At 43.0% G+C, this 14,729-nt stretch overlaps 1 protein-coding gene across 3 annotated transcripts in view; it reads right to left on the bottom strand.

Annotated features, from left to right (window-relative positions):
- Positions 1 to 501: 501 nt before the first annotated feature.
- The window catches only part of MPPED2 (metallophosphoesterase domain containing 2), a 174,458-nt gene continuing 160,230 nt past the window's right edge, over positions 502 to 14,729 (bottom strand). The window contains exons 5-8 of one of the 3 annotated variants that reach the window (XM_042906430.1): positions 7,057 to 7,172; positions 3,542 to 3,655; positions 1,315 to 1,372; positions 502 to 685 (exon numbers count right to left, since the gene is read on the bottom strand). In XM_042906430.1, the coding sequence (XP_042762364.1) occupies positions 592 to 685; positions 1,315 to 1,372; positions 3,542 to 3,655; positions 7,057 to 7,172 (382 nt within the window). In that variant the 3' untranslated portion in view covers positions 502 to 591. Of the gene's footprint in view, positions 686 to 1,314; positions 1,376 to 3,541; positions 3,656 to 7,056; positions 7,173 to 14,729 lie in introns of all 3 variants that reach the window. The other 2 variants (XM_042906429.1, XM_042906431.1) reach the window with 2 other exon arrangements.

Below are 14,729 nucleotides of genomic sequence, written 5' to 3' on the forward strand. Positions count from 1 at the left end.
TTATAGTGAGAGTGTGAAGAGAAGTCTTTCCACGCCTACTTTTGCCGAAAAGATTGTTACAAATCCAGGCCACGTCTGCAAAAAAGAAGCATTACCAAGAAAACAACAGCAATAACAAAACACCAAAAAATAAAATACTTCAAACAATACTCTTAAACAGTTGTGCAAATCTGGGTGGTTTTTAAAACACTACCTACCTGTTTCTTTTTTCTTTTCTTTTTTTTTTTCTTTTTCTTCCAGCTTAAAGCATATTAAAATAAGACTTTCATCACCTTTTAAAAAGAAAGCTTGGCTGTCCTTTGGCGAATACTAACAATTTACAATGGCGTGGCCTTTGAGAAAACGGAAGTCATTTTACAAATTCACAATGCTCCTTTCATTTCGAATGGACGCCCCATTTAAAAAAAAATAAAGAAGCACAACCTCTAGAGTCATTTGTGTTCCAGTAATTTACAAAAAGAACTCACAGGATTTGGAAATAAACAAGTAAGAGAATGTAAGTTTATAATTAGAAAAATGACAGTTTATAGACCTTCCCTCACATTCCAATTGGGCTTTTTAGAGCTTCAGGAACCCTGTGGGTTTGGAAGGTCAAATATAATTGGAGGGTTGGTCGGTTGAAAGCTGACTGTACACGTTGAGGCATTGATGTACGTTGTATAACCGTCGGTCATAATGCCGTAACCTGTGGAGACAGAGTGTCATGCTTACTGTAATATATACAAATGACAGTGACTCAGTGGTGAGCTGTCAAGCAAGGAAAACTGAAAAAATCTTTGCCAGTGGGCAGTGAGATGAGATTCAATGAAGCCTCCCCAGATGATAACAGCTTTCAGAAGCTGCCTTCCAATTACATTCTGTTTTCTTTAAAGGGAGAATCCTCTACTTCAAAGAAAAGTGATTCTTTTTTTCTTATTTAAGCACTAGATTTGTCAGGGAAAGACTGTGATTTCGTTACTAGTGAGAATAAAGAAAAAACATTTCTTCCCCTCTTTTTAAAATATGATTTTCATTTCAAAGCCCTGCATTAATTATTGAGTTCTAGGGAACAGAATGAGTAACATAAGCGACTCCTCAGGGCACAGGCATCCAAATCCCAAATGGGCTTTGGGACAGGTCGGGGGGGTGCGTGGGGGAGAGCACTGCACTGGGATCCAGGAGGGTGGATGCTCAGCTTCCTTATCTAGGAGATAACTGATCTTAACTTACTCGAATTGTGTGGCTTTGATTCCATTTCACTCAAAAAAGTCAAATAACCGAACACCCGAGTGATTTGCAGAGACATCACCATAAGACCCTGTTTCCTAAGCTCACCTGGGCACTGGATCAAGCCAAAACACTTCCCACATGCAGAATATAAATCTCTTGCAACCTACTGGAAGAAAGTTAAGAAAGTTTTTCTGGGTCTTTGGTATGTATGCTTCTTTCATAATTTTCTTAAATGTTTATTATTTATTTGTTTATTTAGAGAGCAGAAGAGGGGCAGAGACAGAGAGGGGAAAGAGAGAATCCTAAGCAGGCTCACACTGTCAGCGCAGAGCCCAATGTGGGGCTTGAACTCATGAGCCATGAGACAATGACCTGACCTGAAATCAAGAGTCAGACGCTTAACTGACTGAGCCACCCAGGGCTCCCTTCCAGTTTGATAATTTTTAATTCGTTGAAATTTTTAGCATGTTTGCAAGTTAGCACATATCCCTGGATACCCTATATCTACCTGAGAACCTCTACAATTAAGTTTGTAATTCTGTGTTGGTATCAGGCTCTTATGGCATAGAAAAATATGTCCGTGAAAAATTATCAGGACTTACAGAAACAACAGGTTTTTCTTTCTTTCTTTCTTTCTTTTTTTTTTTTTTCCTTTCCATTTGCTAAAATTTCTCCAAGTAAGCCTGTGGAGAGCTTAATGAGGGTCAATGGAAAAATCTCTTAAGAAAAGAAAAGAGGCATTTAAAATGTGCACTGTTTAGTTCTGGGGTCATAAAGTCTTGTTATCTCTCTCCATCAAGAGGTTGGTATTTGCCCTCTCTCTGCCCTCTTCAGCTGTCTTAAGTGAATAAAAGTGAGACAAGTTTATTTGAATATGATCTCCTCCCTTTTAAGCAAGTTTATTATTTTGGGGCTTCAGTGGAATTCCCCAATAGTCTGGCTAGTTTAAAGTTAATTAATGATTTAAAAAAACCGGATGAAATGCAAACTCAGAGGTATGCTGTAGGTGTTCAAGCCTGATAACCGTCCCCCAGAACTGCTGTTTAGACATGAGCTCCCACCCATTCTCCCCCACCAATCCGGTATCACGCCTTAAAGAAATGCCCTCCTTTTCGGGGACTACGGCTCCAAGTCAGGGTAGGATGATGTCTACTCCTGCGGAGCTGCACCCCGCATTCCATGCACTCAGCTGGTGCCTGCACTTGGGGCAAGCTGAATTTTCTCTGGCATTAGGAGGATGATTTTCAATACGTATGCCTCTAATGCCTAACCTGGAAGCCAATGGATTTGTGGGCTTTGAAAAGCAAACTTGGTTTTCTTGCTTCATCAGACACGTAGGCCTCAACAACTCACCTGCAGATTCATAAAGAACTCCAGAGTACAAGCTGTAAGCAGGAGCTGGAGAAAATATGGAGGCTGCCTATGTAAACGCACCACTGCACACAAACCCGTGAAACCGGGAGATACTGGGGCGGCCAAGAAAAATCTAACGCCTGCTGAAAGACAGCTTTGTGTCTGTCTAAAGACCCTAGGTTTTAAAAAGGAAGGACAGACGAAACCTAGAGCCCTAAAGTTTCCTGGGAGGCTTTTGGATTCTGTGAACTTAACTCCACCCTACCTTGAAAGGCAGAAAGAGGCAACTGGACCAGTTTCCAGTTGGGGGAGATTTAATTATTCCCTTTAGCCTCAGCCTGACCTAATAGCGCTGATGATTTCTGAGAAGTCTGAAATGGTTTTTGGAGGTTCATAAGGAAGTGACTACCTGCAAATCTGCAGGTTCCTGCCATTTCTGTTCTATAACTTTCACTGTGTGTCCAAAGTTATTTTTCAAAGAAAGTCTTGTCTTCCTGGGTCCTGTGTGTATTCCATATGAAACACAATATTTACAGGTAGAAAGAGGCATTGGAAGTTGTTTAGTCTAATATCCAGGCCATTTCTTCTAAATGTCTTAAAGAAAGAATTTGTCCTTTTTTTACCTCAGGGCTGTTCTACAGTGGTGGTTAGCAAACATTCCTCATCAGAGCCCTGAGATTCCAGAAGTTGCCTTGGGGTGTGGGGGTGGGGTTGGGGTTGCTGGGTTTTCCCTAAGGTGAACCAGACCTACTTCTTTCTCTCCACTCTGCTTAAAAGAGAGAATCTCCATATAAAATATTTATCAGCTTTACATGCAGGTATTTCCCCTAACAATTGATATTACAAAAGGTTCTGCCACTGGTAAAAAGAGTTTGACAACACTATTCCAGTCATTCCAACTGTACCCAAGGTCCCCATTCTGGAATGAGATCATGAATAATGATACAAGACCTTGTGAATGCCTTTCTGCTGGTCTTACCTTCATGGATTCCACCAAATACATGGAGCTTGGGCCGGACTCGCCTCTGGACTGTGTTTAAAAGCTCCACACAGCCGACTCTTTGAAGCTCCTTTGGAACCCAGTCTCGAAAACCTAAGGGCAAAATGCAATCAATACTCTTAATTTTCCTTCTTCAGGTAAGGTTTCATTTAGACTTTCAGGAAGCCATAACTCACAGAAGGTTTATTACATTATCTGTAATCCTAGCCTCTCCATTAAAGCTCACAATGGCTTTTAAGGAACTTTTCACTTGTCACTTTGTCTTCTTTAGGTTCTTGAAATTTTTTTTTGGTTTCCATTTTTTTCTTCCTGTTAATTAACATTTTTTTTTTCTTTCTGTAAGGGATTTGATTTATGCAGCCCTGGTTTCAAATCTTCATGGGCCTAATGACATTTATTCCCGGCAGTCCTGCAATATCTCTTTCTTTCTCAATTCAGTTACTTTTCTCTCTTTTTTTTTTTATTACGTCTTTCTTATAGCAGTTTACCTCTAAGATGGCTCAAAAAAGACAGGCTGGTAGGGACTGTCTGTAAACTGGCCACAAGATACCTTGCTCTCCTCAGGTACATCAACTTTAACCCTTGGTAGTTCTTGATGACCAAAGCCTGGAAATGGCAAGTTCCTCCTCCAGTCTCCTCTCTGGGAATAGGCAGCAATGTGACCACATGGTGGCATCCAGTCAGCTGGGGCTAACTGACTACCTTTAAAGTAAAAGCCACTGGGGCGCCTGGGTGGCGCAGTCGGTTAAGCGTCCGACTTCAGCCAGGTCACGATCTCACGGTCCGTGAGTTCGAGCCCCGCGTCAGGCTCTGGGCTGATGGCTCAGAGCCTGGAGCCTGTTTCCAATTCTGTGTCTCCCTCTCTCTCTGCCCCTCCCCCGTTCATGCTCTGTCTCTCTCTGTCCCAAAAATAAAATAAAAAACGTTGAAAAAAAAAATTTAAAGTAAAAGCCACTTACTTCCATGTTTAATGTAGAGAATCCATAAAAACTGACATTAATTATAACAAAAGTCAGGTATCTGGATGATTATGGCCAGAAATAGACCCCATTTGCCTGAGCAGGATGGGTGTAAAGAAGGCAGGTTGGACTAATGGCTAAATCATCATCAGTGGGAATCCATACCACAGCTCTGTTGGTGATTTCTACTATTCAGAAATGATCAGGCAGAAACGGACTGATAAGCTTATTCCACTTTGTTTGACGGAACTGCAGCAATGAAGACAGAGCATTTCTGTAAAGACATGTTAACTGGGGTGTGGGGAGTGGCTAGAGAGTCTGGTAAGAACATCAGATGAAAACGGGGCCCTATAAAAATTCAACCGGAGGTTTGATTCAAAATTCTGTTTGTTAGGGGAAAAAAATCCTTAATCCACAGTGATGGGCATATTCTATCATGGATGGGTTTTCCTTGAAGGAAGAAATTATCTCATTTCATATACAATCAACCTGAGAAGGCATCCTGCTTATACCATGATAGTAAAGTCTCACGGTGAGATTGCTACTCAACAGGAAAGAATTAAAGGCCCCTCTCCATCCCCACCCCAAACCAGCATTTTCACAAGAATCCCAATAACATACTTTGATTAAGGTTCAACTTTACCTTATGAAAACCTCACCTGACCTTTTATTGTGGAACTCCTTGAGGTAGAACTTACTTTGCTACATGCACAACCACTCTCTGGATTACTCCATATTTACTACAAGTAAAGTAGTATTCAAAGTTTCTGGGATGTCTCAATTCTTTGGAGGCTAGAATGCAGACTTAGGACTACCACCACTTGCTTCTGTACCGACATTAATGGCCTGATGAGTCTGCGAATCAAGTGTTCTGCTCAAAGTTATATTCCAAATAATACTTCAGTCATGTAAAGCTGTCTGTGCTGAGGATATCCAAGTCCTGTTTACAATAAACAGCCTGAGGAGAATCATGTCTGCATGGAATAGCCTGCTCAGGGAAAGGACCGAGTTGGCTGAGATGCTCTCTCTGTAGGGTCTCACTGGGTAACTCAGGGCTGATCAGAATATTTAGCTAGCAATTCAGGATTTAGTCTCTAATGGCTGCAAAATAGGGAGCTTAATTCATTATGATGATAAATGTTGTTGGAAGTGTGATCTTTTAAAACATGGGTTGGGATGGGATGGAATAGGGGGAAAAAGGCATGGGGATGGTGATTCTGAAATACTGAAAAAGTCAGGAACGGCTAGATCCTGTGCAAATCTGGACAATTCCCCTGTCTACAACACAACCTGCTTCTCTTCTCTTGCTTCTCCACATCATTAAAATGTGCCACCATGACTCACGCCTTGGCCCTCCCTTCTGCTATTTCTATGTGAAACACAGAGCACTCACTTTCCTTGGAAGGGATGGAAAGCAGCCCTAAGTGGGCTGGAGGAAACAATATCTACAAAGATTAAATTCACAGTAGGGGATGTGTGTTAGATTTTTTATTTTTCAGGTTGACAGAGGAGGGAAGTCATATGGACCACAACCTCAAACCACAGGGAAAGACTGAAAATAATTTATTTTGTAACAAGGGTTTTCTTCCTTTCTCTAAACCAACCTTTGCTAGCATTATGCATTTGAACATTTATTAAGAGTGTAGATTTCATCTTATATGTTTTTTACTGCAATCTAAAAGAAAGAAAGAAAGAAAGAAAGAAAGAAAAAGAAAGAAAAGAAAAGCTCTCCTACTATAAGTGAAGCATCTGAATTTCCAGAGTTACACCTTTGTTGAATGGGGATCCAGGTGATAGTCCTGTTTGACAATGTTCTGTGGCTAAGCCAAGGAGATAACAAGTTCATGAATAATTAAAAGAGAATTATAAAAGTCAAAAAATCATATTCTGGCCCATAACCTGCGTAACTAAAGGTAGCTTTGAAGCATGCTGGCAATCTAAACCTGGATGTAGGTTTGAGGATTCTGTAGGTTCAAGGATTCTGTAGGATGAGTATCTTTAAGTAACTTTCAATGTAAGTCCTTACTTAACACCTTAGTTTTTTTTTTTTAAAGGATTCTTTGCTTATATAATCAGCTCAAATGTTTAACTTTAAAGATTTCCCAGGTCCCACTATTACATGGGAAAAGATAATGAGCTACTTTAAACAAAAGTTTCCATTATTTCGTTGCCATTCAAAAGCCCTGCAATTGAGAGGTCTGTGCCTTCTTCCCTCCAGTCTCCACTTCCCTTACTCCAAAGTGAATACAGTTCTTAAAATAAATGATCGAGCTCCAAAGACTGTGGTGCTCCATACTGATTTGATTTTCCCTGACTCAACTAAATTAAAAAAAAATTTAATTTCAAAAACACCTGTAAGCCTAGCAGAACTGCTGAGTTTAATTATCATACCGGTTTCTTTAAAGACATTGGCTTTTCTTTTTGTATTCACTTTTTATTTTTTGAAGGAAATGATTATATCCCTGAAGCATTGTTTATTATGCTTGGGGAAAAAGACATCTATTATGACAAAAGGACAACATTTGCTTCACTTACCTAGAGGAGGTCCGTGTGTCATGAGTATGTCGATGCCCTCAGGGATGAGGTTCCACTTGTCCAGCAGAGACTGACCTCTGGGCAGGTTAAAGCCCCATCCATTAAACCACGGGGTCCTTTGGGGGAGATAATGCACACGGTATCAGGCCAGTGGAGCCACGTTTCTGCTCTACAATATTTCTCTCTCGCACATTCCCCCACGGTTTGCATCGCTCTCTTGTCTCTTTTTGATGATTGGCCCTGGCAGCAGGATGCTTTTTTGTTGACTGCTTCAAAACCAACGCATTTGAAAGCAAGTGTGGAGCCTGCGAATTGTTCAACCAGAAAGGGGCACAAGAGTCTTTACAGTGGAGACTCTACCCAGCTGACCTCTATCAAAATCTTAACAATGTTTTGTCTTCTCCCCCAAATCTCCATGCTTCCTAAGATGCCTAGCTTGGATCCAAAGCATTTCTACCCTTCCTGTAAGAAATTCCATCAGTACCCCTTCCTCCCCATCACTGCAAAACTGCTTTGCTGGAAGGATTCTTACAGAAGTCCTTGGAGAAAAGGACAAGGGCTCTGAAGGCAGAGCATGTACCTCCGTACATGGAGATGTTTTGAAATCCTGGACTGAGAAAGCTGAAAACGTTCGGGGCTCTGACAGGTGACAGGGGATCCAGGGAACAAAGAGCAAGCGTGGCCTTTTCCTCCTGTTCTCAAAAGGAAGGTTTGAGGGTCATTCTGGAATCCACTCTCCTGACAGGGAAGGTAAGCAGTCCACCCTCCCAGGAATGAGTTTCTGAGGTTGATGCTTCAGGCAGGCAAAAGTGAATGAATGGGGGTTTTGTCCTCAATGAGAGCACGTCTAATTGGAGCTGAACATGCCTCTACATACTCTGCACATACTACTGGCTAAATCACACCAGAACAAAGCAGTTCCCAGTGCTGTCCTATTCCCAAACATCTAGATATAACCTTTATTTGTTGAAACTGACTCTTTCCCATTCTGTAGGAAAACTCCTACTTGCTAGCACATACATGTAAAAAACAAGTTGGTCAATTTTCTGGCTAAGCTCAACTTTCCTCTTCAACTTAAGCTGCCCCTTTCGTGCCTATTGAAAGAGGCGACCCTGTGTCCAAGGTAACTTGGTCAGTGACAGCAAATCAAAAGAAGTTCAATCTTATTTAAAGCCAATCATGGGCCAGACTATCAGATTCTCTCAAGACTTGGAACTCAGAAACACTGACCCAGCATTCATTTGGTGGTGGGCACGTACAGGCAAGGACAGAGTGGAGAGGGCAACCGAAAACCATGTGAAAATCTGCCTTACAAGTGAGAAACCTGAGTTCTCACTGAGATGCTTGAAAGAAAGTTCCAGAGGTAAGAGACTGTGTGTCCCCAGTTAGAAAAAGAGAAACCAAGAAAGTATCTGACTTGGGTCCTACAACTATCTTCCAAGTTCCTAAGCCATCCTAAGGGGCTTACTTATAGTAACAATAATAACTTTTAAAGCTATTAATTGTTGAGGGCTTACTCTCTGTCAAGGTACTATTATTCTAAACACTTTATTTGTATTAACACATTTAAATTTCACAATAAGTTCAGGAGGTAGGTACTATAACTAACTCCATTTTACAGATGAGGAAACTGAGGCACAGAGAGGACAGGTAAACACTACCAATAAATTGGATATGAATCCAAACAATCTGGTTCCAAAACCCATACTCTTAACGACTGCACAATTCCTCTTCTTCCGTAGACTTGAACTAACTTCCTACTTGCCCTGGGTGAGCCTCTTCTGTATTCTTTCAAGTTTAGTGTCTTGTTGCCTGAAGTCAAATGAGCTCTGACCATGGAATCAAGTACTTGGTTCTAAAATCCAGCAATGAGATGGTGGAGTGGACATCAGTGGTTTTTGCCTGCCTAGCTCTTTCACCTTTCTTTTCATAACAGTGCCTGAAATTTTTTGGAGAACCTCTCCCTCCACCTCTTAGTTCATGTGCTCTGCAAAGGCTGACCCAACCCTGTTCTAGGATCTCCCTGACCAGTGACTAGTCTAGGGATGCACATGTGACCCAAGCTGGGAGTCATCCTCAGGCTTTTTCTGGTACTACCTAAAAAGAGGTCATGGGTTCCTCTCTGGGATCCTGGGTCTTGAGAACTGTGTAGGCCTGGAATTGCCTGGAAGCTTTGTCTTAGTTACCATGCAGACAGCCCGGGCTTGAGAATCAAATCATCATCATCATCATACATACACACACACACACACACACACACACACACACACACGCCAAGCAAAGAAACAAGAGTACCCTGATGACCTTTTGGACATACGGATCCAGTTGTGCCTGAAGCCAATCACATTTTTCCTTTCAACTATATAAGCTAATAAAATATTTTCCTTTTTATTAACTTGAGTCAGGTTCTGTTTCTGCAATCGAAAGAGTCCTAATTCAAACAATTATTGTGTTTAGTGTAAAAACGACCTATGTACTTACTGCAGGTAACACTGTCCACCCCCACCCTTGAACCGACCCCAGAGATGTCCATGTCCTGACCCCTGGAACCTGTGAATATATTACCTTGCATGGTAAAGGGGAATCAAGGATACTGATGGAGTTCAGGAGCTAATCAGCTGACCTTAAAATAAGAAGATTACCCTGGATTATCTGGGGGGGGGGCGCGATGTAATCACCTGCATCGCCAAAAGCAGAGGAGGGAGGCAGAAGAGGAGAATGGAGTGATGTAACCTAAGAAAAACCCAAAGTGCTGTTGGTGGCTTTGGACATGAAGGAGGAACAACACAAGCCAGGAGATGTGGGCAACCTCCAGAAGCTGGAAAAGGTAAAGAAAGAAAAGGAATTCTCCCATAGAGCCTCCAGGAAAGACACTTTCCGGTTGACATCTGGATTTTAGCCTAGTGAAATCCATGTCAGACTTCTGACCAACAGATTGCAACATGGTAAACAGGTGTTATAAGTCACTAAACTTGTGGTAATTTGTTACAGCAGCCAATAGGAAACTAATACAGTACCTAAAATGTCTGAGCTGTAAACTTCAGGACCTGTGACTGGCCCTGGGCCTCACCTAGAGCACAGCACGTGTTCAATCAACACAGCCCTGGGGTGCCTGGGTGGCCCAGTCAGTTAAGCATCCGCATCTTAATTTTGGCTCGGGTCATGATCTCATGGTTTGTGGGTTCGAGTCTTACATCAGGCTCTGAGCTGACCGTGCAGAGCCTGCTTGGGATTCTCTCTCTCTTCCTCTCTCTCTGCTCTTCCCCTGCTCTGTCTCTCTCTCTTTCAAAATAAATAAAAAAAAAACTTAAAAAAAAAATCAACACAGCCCTCAGCAGCCACACTGCCTTGTAGCTCAGCTAGATGCTATGCTTTTGGTTTCTTCGGAGGATTAGGAAGTGCTGGCTTTCTTATCCCAGGCTGCTGGGGAGGCACCAGGTACCACAGGCCTGAGGGAAGCAGCAGGTAGAACCTTTTAGGGCTCAATTAGTCAATCTTGCTTACATTTGTCTTCTAGGACTTCCTGTCTTCAGGTTCTTAAGCATTTTCATTAGAATCTGAAATAGAGCTGAAATGCCCATTCTTTCCCTTCATTTCACAATGACCTCTTTCCAAGATTTGTCTTAAAAGTAAAAGAAAAAAAAAAAGACAAGTTCAGAACCCAGTGAAAACTCAGTGAGCATTTTGGCATGAGAGAGAGAAAAATAAGCAAAAACATCTGTTTTCCTAGGTTTTGAAAACAAGCTTCTGGGCCTATGGTTCCTGTCTGAATGGCAAATAAAGAAGGCTTGAAAGAGTCCCAAGCACACCCAAGTAGTTGGTACAGTGAGGGGTTCTGATTTCGCTGCCAGAGTCTGTCTGAAGGCAGTCAGCCTCTGGACCCCCAGGTCATCCCAGGGGCTTCCAGAGTCAAAGAAACAAGACTTTATTTTCCAGTCTTTCTGAGCTTCTCTCACAGAGTCTTCTTGGGAAACCTATAGTCCTATTGCCCCAGGAAGTGCTCCGTTTTTTAAGTGCTTTGCGAAAGAGTAAGACAAGCCCATTGTGTACAGACACTCCAAATTTCATGTTAATGTAAACTTTAATGTTAAGCTTGTGACAAAATCCAGAAGTTTCCAAGTTAAGGGCAAACTTTAAAAATATCTGGCATTTATTTTGACTCAAACCTGTATGTATGTGTATGAGAGTGTGAGACAGAACTTAAATTATAAGAAAAGGAACATTTATCAAGTCTCTGATATGCTTTATATAGAGGTTTTACACAGACTATTAAATTTAATTCCTCATAACAATCCTTGAATTATTATTAACAGTCCTTGAGTACTGCCAACTCTATTTTTAGACAAAAAGGCTGAAGATCAGTGATATCAAGTAACTTGTCAATATTCCCAGGATTGGTAAGTAGTGGAGTGCAAATTCAAACCCGGATCTTCTGGCTCCAAAGCCTCTGCTTTTGCCTGCACAGTGCTGAACTAAAACCTTCTAGCCCAGTTTTGGTTTTGGCTCACACACTTGTGAAGTAAAAACAGGGCTGCTCCGTTCAGTCTCTTAGGCTGAGCACTGTACAACTTCAGCCGGTGCCAGGGCATTGTGTGATTGAAGTGGCTCTTAGTAAAAATGCAGTGTGACTTCCAAGATGTTATTATGGCTTTTCTGGGAAGTTTCTGTTCCTTTAGGTCCTCCAGATAAGGCCTTTTCCACAAGACAGTGGCCAGGCAATGGTAAAAAGCAGCCCAGTGATGGGTTCCAGAATTATTCCAGCATGGCGTAATAAATGGGCATACAGAAGAGACCTGTGTGCTAATACTCATTCTGGCATGAATTTACAAACTCACATGAACCTTCGGTAAGAGAAGGCCCCTCAGTGGGCTCCTTTCCTCATCTGAAAAATGAATGAGTGCATGGACTTGATGACTGGGTTTCAGGATTGCTTGTAGGTTGCAGAAATCATATGCAGAAGCCCCACACCCAAAGCAGGGACATGAAGGGGTGCTCTTGCTGAAGGGCTGGTAAGAAGGGGCTGCGAACCTACTCACTCATTTAGTCTGCTCCTCCTTTCTGGCCTGCGCTTCTGAGCAAAGCCGGCAAAACCCAGCACTTGATGGTCCTTCTATGATCAAGAAATCCTAACATTCTATAAGTCTGTGCAGACTATCAATGTTCTAAATAAATGCCGTGAATTGCTCTCAATGAATTACCTAAATTGCCTGTAAGGGACCGAGTCCAGTGTGGAAGAAGTAACTGCACAGAGCAGAGACCAAATGTGTCAGCATCAATGAATAATGCTTTATCCAGTTGAGTTTCAACCTGAAACATGAAACCCCAGCAGTGAGCCCATCAGGGGTTCACTGGAAAATATGTGCACAGTCGACCTCCCGAGCCCCACAATGGGTTTTGTTCTGTAGCAATGGAGGGTGCGGGGGGGAAAGGAGGAGGGAGGAATCCAGGGGAACAATGTCTATTGCCTCAGCCAAGGACTTAATAATTAGCTGTGACTAACAAATACCACATGGGAACCAACTTGTAAGAAAATGTCCCACAAAGCGCCCTATTGCCAGTGGGCCAATCAGGACCTGTAACCCATCTCCTTATAGAGAGGGATTAGAAAACTCAGGCAGCTAGAGCTGCCTAAAGCCACTGGACCAAAGACATGGATGGAAGCTGTGGGTGCTCTCAGGGCTCCCTCCCCCTTGCTCTTGCAATTAGGGGCACTTGGCCTCTCCAGGCTGAAAGTTCAGGAGCAGGAGCTAAGGGAGTTAACATAGGCAGAATTTGTTCCAAACAATGTCAACACAAAACAGGTTTTCTATATGGAAGCAGGTTGAGATGAAATCGCTACAAAGGTCATCTGTGTTTGCAGTACACGGTGCTGTGGTGTGGGCAGAAGGGAGCTTGCTGGACCATAAATCTGAGGTTGGGACAGGTGAATGGCTGTTTACTCCCCTACCCACGTCAGTGGGGGCCAGGAGCGCCTCAGGAAAGCAGGATTTGTTAAAGAAAAGTTGGCACTTGGTCTGCTCAGATGGGCTATTCAGGTTCATGGCGCTGGTACCTGCTGGTCAATGTCTACAAATTCCCCCGGGTGCAGACGGTCCTGGGAAGGCTGCATCACGAAGACTCAAGATTGGGATTGTGATTAACCATCTCCTAGGTGCCTCCTGCAAAGATGAAGGCTTGGAAGCCTGGTGGGATCCCCTGGGATTCTGCCTGGAAAGTGTGAAGGGGAAAGTGCAAGGGTTCACAGCTGGGGTAGCGGCCATGCCACTGCTTAGGACTGTGAGAACCTGGGGATTCTGTAAAAAGTTAGCCATTCTTGTTTTGGAGGGAGGAGGGACAAACATGGATTATGGAATCACAGACCAATAAAGCCCCAGGTCTGCTACTTACTGGCTTCTCAGTCTCCTCATCTTCCAAATCGAAATGGAGTATCTGCCTATGTGGGTAAAGTGAGATCATTTATGCAAAACGTTTGGGAGAGTACTGGCACAAAGTGTTAATGTGCAGCTTTTAATTTATATATAAGATATATGAGCAATATATGTGTATGTGTATATACACATGTACACACACACACATGCACGCACACAAACACAAACAGTCGCTCATGTTACATTTTCTTCCTACAACCTCCCAGGCTGCGGCCCATCAAGTAAACAGACCCTCCTGCTCCAGACTTTTGAAGAGTCCCCAGTGAATAGGCAAACATTACTAGATGGCTAGATAGAGTCTGATTTCCTCGGGCTGATTACTTATTAAAAGGCACTTCCTCAGCTCACTTTTGAGTGGAAGTTTTCAAACAGGCACTCGCTCACTCGCTCGCTTGCTCAGTCTTGCATAGACAATCCTGTGGAATGTGAGAGCACAGGGCAAAACGTTAGTCAAGGCTGCTTAGCTGGCTAGTACAGGTGGTTAGATTTTGACAGGATCTTAAATTGGGGGAAGTTCAAGGAAGGGTCCTTGGGTCCTTGGAATATTAATAACAGGGCCCTTGGACAGGTTCACTGGCGGCATTGACAAGCTACTAATTAACACCATCACCACAGCCTGGCATCTCCAGTAAGCAAAATTCAGAAACCAGGGGCCAGTTTCCACATACACTTTCTTTCCTAAATGGCGGCACTTTAGAATTGCAACCTTCCTCATGCCTGGCACTCCCAACCTCCGTCGGCCCCTCTCCCACTGCACATCGCACCAGGTCTAACAGAAGCTAATTTAACCACCGCTGGTTAAAATCACACCGCACTTCACAGCCCCTTTCACATGCCATGAAGCTGTCATGATAATTCTTGATCTCTAGCTCACCTGACAGCTCAGCCCTCCCTTGACTGCAAAGCTTCCCGTCAGTTAGAAATAGCAGTTTCCCTGGCACCACATGTGTCATCCCGAATATCCAGATGAAAGGCAGACGCCTGCCCCACTCCCTTTCTTGCCTCCTTTTCTCTTCTTAGCTCTGGAGTTTGTTAAGAAGCCAGCCTTCACCCCCAAGTCCCTCCACTTGGCAGCCTGGAAGTTACTCTTCCGTGCAATTAAAAAGATGCTTTGCATTAGCTCACGGAGGAACATCACACCTTGTGCAGCAAAGAGACACATGCACCAGTTGACATGGCTAGGAGAGAGGGACAGCTTAACTTCAGGGCAAGATTTACAGCCCTGTGCAGCTTCCTGGGAAGCCT

The sequence above is a fragment of the Panthera leo genome, chromosome D1 (genome assembly GCF_018350215.1).
Source record: "Panthera leo isolate Ple1 chromosome D1, P.leo_Ple1_pat1.1, whole genome shotgun sequence".
In the NCBI taxonomy this organism is placed as follows: Eukaryota; Metazoa; Chordata; class Mammalia; order Carnivora; family Felidae; genus Panthera; species Panthera leo.